Genomic DNA, 7,226 nt, shown 5'->3' on the forward strand with positions numbered 1-7,226 from the left:
CTTTGAATAAAATGTCTATTTAGATCCTTTGCCCATTTTTTAATCAAATTATTTTCTAGTTTTGAGTTATATGAATTCTTTTTATATTTTGGATATAACCTCTTATCAGGTTGCAAATATTTTCTTCCATTCTGTAGGTTGCCTTTTTAGTTTTGTTGATGGTTTCCTTTACTGTCCAGAAAATTTTTTTTCTTTTTCTTTTTAAGGCAGCAGCTGCGGCATATGGAAGATCCAGGGTTGGGGTCAAATCAGAGCTGCAGCTGCCTGCCTATTGCTATAGCCACAACAATGCCAGATCCGAGCCACATCTCTGATCTATACCACAGCTTGCAGCAACACTGGATCCTTAGCCCACTGAGTGAGACCAGGGATTGAATCCGCATCTTCATGTATACTAGTGAGATTCTTAACCCACTGAGCCACAGTGGGAACTCCCAGAAGCATTTTAGGATGATGTTTTGTTGTTATTGTTGTTATTGTTTTAATTTTATGGCTGTACCTGCAGCATATGGAAGTTCCCAGGGCAGGGATTGAATCCAAACCACAGCTGGGACCTACACCTCAGCTGTGCCAACACTGTACCCTTTAACTCATTGTGTTGGCTGGGGAGTGAACCCATGTCTCTGCTGCAGTCAGACTCTTAACCTGCTATACCACAGCAGGATCTCCCATTTTGAATTGATTTTTGTGTATGGTTTAAGATAGTAGTCTAGTTTCATTCTTTTGTGTGTGGTGGTCTTGTTTTTCATATTTATTGAAGAGTTTTTTCCTTCCTTATTGTATATTCTTGGCTCCTTTTTATAAAGTTATTGACCATATATGAATGGATTTATTTCTGGGCTTTCTATGCTTTTCCATCAATCTGTGTATCTGTTTTCATGTCAGTACCATACTGTTTTGGTTATTATAACTTTGTGTGTTTTTTGTTTTTGTTTTTTGTCTTTTCTAGGGACACTTCTGCTGCATATGGAGGTTCCCACGCTAGGGGTTCTAACTGGAGCTGTAGCCATCGGCCTACGCCTGAGCCACAACAACACAGGATCTGAGACACATAAGCGATCTACCCCACAGCTCATGGCAATGCTGGATCCTTAGCCCACTGAGCGAGGCCAGGGATTGAACCTGCAACCTCATGGTTCCTAGTCAGATTTGTTAACCACTGAGCCATGATAGGAACTCCATGACTTTGTAATATAGTTTAAAATCAGCATGATACCTCCAGTTTTGCTTTTCTTTCTCAGGATTGCTTTGGCTATCTGGGGCCTTTTCTGGTTCTGTACAAATTTAGGATTGTTTTATTTCTATGAAAAATGCCATTGAAATTTTGATAGGGATTGCCTTGAATCTATAGATTGCTTTGGATAGTATGGACTTTTAAACAGTATTATATGGATATATAGAGAGAACATTTCATGAAAAAGCAACAAAATACACATTCTTATCAGGTGTACATGAAACATTCTCCAGGATAAATTGTATGTTAGCCCATAAAACAAGTCTTAAAAATTTAAGAAGATTGGGTCATATATATCAAGTATTTTTTCCAAACACAGTGGTATGAAACTAGAAATCAATCAGAAGAAGAATAGGGAAAATTCACTTATTTGTGGAGAATAAACAATATACTACAACTAAAGGGTCAAAGAAGAAACCAAAGGGAAATTTAAAAGTACCTTGAGAGAAATGAAAATGAAAATACAATGTACAAAAACTTATGGGATGAAGCAGAAACAGTTCTGAGAGGGGAGTCCTAGCAATAAAGAAACAAGAAAAATCTTAAACAACCAAACTTACACCTAAAGGAACTAGAAAAATAGAACAGTTAAGCCCAGATCTGGTAGAAGGAAGGAAATGACAAAGATCAGAGTGGAAATAAATGAAATAGGAACTTGACAACAGATAAGGTCAGTGAATCTAAGAACTGGTTATTTGTAAAGATAAAATTGACAGACCTTTAGCTAGAATTACCCCAAAAAGAAAAAGAAAGAAAGAGAACTCAAATCAAATCAGAAATGAAGAAGAGACATTGCAACAGATGCCACAGAAATACAAATATCATATAAGACTCCTATGAACAATTGTACATCACACATTTTACAACCTATAAGAAATGAATAAATTTCTGAAAGCATACAATCTGTCAAGACCGAATCACTATTAGTAAACAGAATTCAACAATACTTTAAAAAAATCTTTCGCCATGATCAAGTGGAGTTTATTCCAGAGGTGCAAGGATGGTTCAGATTCCTTAAATCAGTTAATATAATATACCACATTAAAAAAATGAAGGATAAAAACCTTATGACCTTCTCAATAAATGCAGAAAAAGCATTTGACATAATTCAACATCCTTTTGTGATAAAAACTCAAAAAGTGGGTGTAGAGGGAACATATGACAAGCTCACAGTTAATACCATACTCAGTGGTGAAAGCTGAAAGCTTTCACTCTAAGGAACAAGACAAGAATGCCCACTCTTGCCACTTTTATTCAACATAGCGTTGGAAGTCCTAGCCAGAGCAGTCAGATAAGAAAAACAAATAAAAAGATTCCAAATTGAAAAGAAGAAGCAGGGAGTTCCCTCTGTGGCTCTGTGGGCTAAGAACCAGACATTGTCTCTGTGAGGATGTGGGTTCGATCCCTGGCTTCACTCAGTGGGTTAAGGATCCAGCTTTGCCACAAGCTGCAGGGTAGATCGCAGGGGAGGCTTGCATCTGGTGTTATAGTGGCCATGGCAGAGGCTGTAGCTACAGCACCAATTTGACCACCTAGCCCAGGAAATTCCATATATTGCAGGTGTGGCAGTAAAAATTTTAAAAAAGAAAGAAAAGGAAGAAGTAAAACTGTCAGTATTTGCAGATGATTTTTTTTTAAAGCTTTAAGAAAGATAAATGTCAAGTACTATTACTTTGAGCTTTAAACTGTTGTCTAGAAATGCTAAATAAACTAAAATGACATATGAGAGAAATATCTGAGATTGAGATCTAGGAATTTTAATTTTTGGGCTTATTAGCTATACATTTTGCTAACTCCCTGTATTTCATTAAATAAAAATTAGGTAATCATTAAGTAAAACTTAGGTAATTAAAAAATTAAGATTTGGGGAGTTCCCATTGTGGCACAGCAGAAAAAAATCTGACTAGTGTCCATGAGGATGCAGGTTCGATTCCTGGCCTGGCTCAGTGGGTCGAGGATCCAGCGTTGCCATGAGCTGTGGTGTAGGTTGCAGACATGGCTCATAACCTGCATGGCTGTGGCTGTGGTGTAGGCCAGCAGTTGTAGCTCCCATTCAAGCTCTAGTCTGGAAACTTCCATATGCCTCAGGTGTGGCCCTAAAAAGCAGGAAAAAAAAGATTTGATTTTCTTTTCCACTTTTAGTGTTAAATGTTTACAAAAGACAGTGAAGGATTCTTATCACATAATATGTAGACCGTGTGCCTCTGAACTTGAAGTTTGTGCCAAATGTGGAAAGAAAGAAGACATTGTTATCCCGTGAGTATTTCTTTTTATGTTCATGGTTTACTCTTTTAGTAACTGATGTATGAGTTTTCTTTTAAAGAAACATTCAGTACTTCTGAAAGTCTTAAGATGCAGTATATCATGCCATTGTAGATGTTTTTCTACTAACAGGAAAAACGTAATTAATTGTTAAAATTCTCTATCATTATAATAAAAGTAAAACATTGTTTTTAGGAAATTAAAACATTTATCTGTGAGCTTCACATTTATTACACATTGCAGAAGATTTACTCATTATGTAACTTCTTTTTCACATGAATATCGTGTATTAATTTCTTTTGATCATACTTTATTGACAACTGTATTATAATTGGTCAGCTCTTAAGTTAATCATCAAGAATCTTTTCCTCATATCATTATGGTCCTATGAATCAAGAAATGTAGTATAAAGGTCTTTTCAGTCTATATAGTTAAACAATGAAATCCTGAGAAATAAACGGTTTTCTTCTTCCATCTGTAGGTTTAATAAAGAACCAGAAAAGACAGAAAATATTGAAAATAGTCTACGTTCCAACCACAGAAGAAGGGGCCAAAGAAATGAAGAGAGAGATGATGATTTAGATTTTGATATTGATTTAGATGACAAAGAAGATGACAATCAAATGGATTAATATAATCATGTTAAAAGTTTGAAAACATGAAATTCTGAACAACTTCAAGGTTTTAAAAAAAACATATTGTGGAATCCAGTAAGGAAATTGGAAGAACCTATAGAAAATAGGCAAAATTTATAAATGAACAGTATGAATTGTGTATGATACTTGAATAATGATAAAACATTAATCCGGAGTTTTCTTATAATACATTTTATTTATTTTTTATTTCTTTTTACTTGTACAATAATCATCACAACAAAACTTTATAACATTTCCATCCTAAACCCTCAGTGCATCCCTCCACCCACTTTTTTTTTTTTTTTTTTTTGTCTTTTTGCCATTTCTTGTGCCGCTACTGCGGCATATGGAGTTCCCAGTCTAGGGGTCGAATCGGAGCTGTAGTCGCCGGCCTACACCAGAGCCACAGCAATGTGGGATCTGAGCCACGTCTGCGACCTACACCACAGCTCACGGCAATGCCGGATCCTTAACCCAATGAGCAAGGCCAGGGATTCAACCCGCAACCTCACTAGTCGGATTCGTTAACCACCGAGCCAGGACGGGAACTCCATCCACCCCACTTCTTATAGTACATTTTAAAGTAGCATGTGTGAATATATCTGCCACAGTGAGTATTGCATTTCATTGGAATTTTTTAGAAGAATATATTATCTAATATCAAACTAAGCAAGATTCAGAATTGATGGTTGTATGAGACTATTTCATGGGGGAATTCCCCTCATGGCTCAGTGGTTAACGAACCTGACTAGTATCCATGAGGAAGATCCAGCGTTGCTGTGAGCGGTGGTGTAGGTTGCAGATGTGGCTTGGATCTGGTGTTGCTGTAGCTGTGGTGTAGGCCAGCAGCTGTAGCTCCGATTTGACTCCTAGCCTGGGAACCTCCTTATGCCGCGGGTGCAGCCCTAATAAGACAAAAGACGAAAAAAAAAGAAGTATCTCATGGAAAAATCAGATAACATTATGTCATTGGCCTCAAAAATTGGTCCTCAAGAGGTAACTTTTGATAGATTTACCTCGGGTAAATGTCCCACATAACAAAAGCCCCCTTGTTTACACTTGCTTGTTTTAAAGCAAAAAGTTTATTTTTTCCTATAATAATGTTTAGCAAGTATATAGTAATTTTTCTTTGAAAGTTTTTATATATCTTACTGCATCATTTTTACCATTTTTCTTTTGTGAAATACACATGAAGAAAAAATGCTTAAAATCTCTATAGTTTAATAACATCCAGCTGAATAAATTACTCTTACACAATATAAATTAGCTTTGTCTGATTTTTTTTTTCCTATTTTTTTTATTTTGAAAAATCTCAGACCTAAAGTAGCAATGTGGTACAGTGAAGCTTTGTATATTCTTCACTTAGATTCATAGTTGTTAACATTTTGCCACATTTTCTTCATATTTGAGTATATATGGATATATACATATATATTTGTTTTGTTTTACTGGACCATTTTCAGATAAGTGGCAGGCATTGGTTTTGAGCTTTATGTGAACAGACTTATGCTATGCATGTTAATTTGTATCTCATTTCATTATTATGAGATTTGTGAGCTTAACCTATGTTGTTACAGTAACTCTAATTTGTTAACTTTACATTTCTTTGTTATATTCTATTCTCACACCACAATTTATTTTTATTATTGAGGGACATTTGAGTTATTTCCAAGTTTTCCTGTTACAAACAATATTGTGTATTTCTTGGTATGGATATCTTGTTTCTGGCTACATTAGGTGTATCTACAGTGGTAGAGGACATCAGGTAGATGCATCTTCATTATTAATATATAATGCCAAGCTGTCTTTCCAGAAGGATTTGTCTTCCTTCCCTGTAATGATGTATTACAGTTCCTGCGCTCTGCACCCTTTCCAACACTTAGTATCAGACTTTAAAATTTCTGTGAATTTGGTATGTGTGCAATTTGTCTTTGTCTTATTCATTTGTATTTTTTTAAATTACTAATAAGCTTGAGCCCTTTTTAATATTTACTGACTATTGGGTTTGGGGTAAGAGATGATATTATGGAATCATTTTGGTAAAACATAATAATGTTATTAAAGAAATGCATATTGAACTATTTGAGTGTATGGTCTGTTAACTCAAGAATATTTTAGCATAAAAAAATAAAGATACAGGTAACATTTCAGTGGCATCAAAAATACATTACCTGGGAATCAATTTTAAAAACACTCAAGAACTCTGTTGACAAAAATATAAAGTCTTATCAAGACATTAAAATTAGAAGTTCCTGCTGTGGCAATAACAGGGTCGGAGGCATCTCTGCAGCTCCAGGATGCAGATTTGATTCCCCAGCCTGGCACAGTGAGTTAAAGGATCCATTGTTGCCTAACTGCAGCAGTTTGCAACTGTAGCTCAGATCTGATCCCTGGCTGGGGAACTCCCTATACAGTGGGGCAGCCAAAAAAGAAAGACATTAAAATTAGATGGAGGCATAAATGAAAAAAGATAAAAATAAATGGAGATATATTCATGATAAAGAAGCCTCTAAGTTTACAGACAGTTTTTCTGTCATAAATTTGTGTGGCTTACTTTTCTGTTTGTAAATTTGTTTTCTGAACTATGTCACTTTTGTAGTTAAAAAGCCAGTTAAATTATTTGACCTAGCACAAATTCTTCCCTGTCCGAGTAAGTTATAATTCTTCAGATTAGCTTACTAGGAGAGAAATTTAACAAAGAGCATCACCTAGTGACATATAGTAGTATCTGCATTTCATTCTTTAGTGCTAAGAAAGATTTGTTTTATTTTTTCTGTGGACTTTGTTATTTTTAGTTCATTTACATATCTTTAGGTATTATTCTTTCTTTCTAATCTGAAAATTATTTTTATTGAAATGCAGCATGGATCTAAATCCTGGCTATGCTACTTCTTTGGTACAAATTAATTAATCTTTCTGAAATGAAGTACTTAGTAATTATTAGTAATGAAGATATCAATTTGATTGATTACCTGCATTCTGCAAAAGAAGAATTATATATATGTGTATGTTGCAGAATGTTAGAAGGTGAAAAGTTCTATGGGAAAAAATAAGGCATAGTAGGGTAATTGGGAGTCTAAGGGTACAGATGGGGT

General features: G+C 35.2%; 1 protein-coding gene across 5 annotated transcripts in view; it reads left to right on the top strand.

Annotated features, from left to right (window-relative positions):
* C1H9orf85 (chromosome 1 C9orf85 homolog) overlaps nucleotides 1-6,212 on the top strand; it is a 65,681-nt gene extending 59,469 nt beyond the window's left edge. For 2 of the 5 annotated variants that reach the window (XR_014822718.1, XR_014822719.1), the window contains 3 exons: nucleotides 3,377-3,490; nucleotides 3,978-4,511; nucleotides 4,978-6,212. Coding sequence is in view for 3 of the 5 variants with exons in the window: in XM_013993617.3 (XP_013849071.3) it covers nucleotides 3,377-3,490; nucleotides 3,978-4,128 (265 nt within the window). In the remaining 2 variants the exon portion in view is untranslated. Of the gene's footprint in view, nucleotides 1-3,376; nucleotides 3,491-3,977 lie in introns of all 5 variants that reach the window. The other 3 variants (XM_013993617.3, XM_013993618.3, XM_084987765.1) reach the window with 2 other exon arrangements.
* The last annotated feature ends 1,014 nt before the right edge of the window (nucleotides 6,213-7,226 follow it).

Source organism: Sus scrofa, chromosome 1, assembly GCF_054392235.1.
Source record: "Sus scrofa isolate SSC_HxYL_T2T_F1_AM1 chromosome 1, Sscrofa_HxYL_maternal_Yorkshire_Landrace_v2.0, whole genome shotgun sequence".
In the NCBI taxonomy this organism is placed as follows: Eukaryota; Metazoa; Chordata; class Mammalia; order Artiodactyla; family Suidae; genus Sus; species Sus scrofa.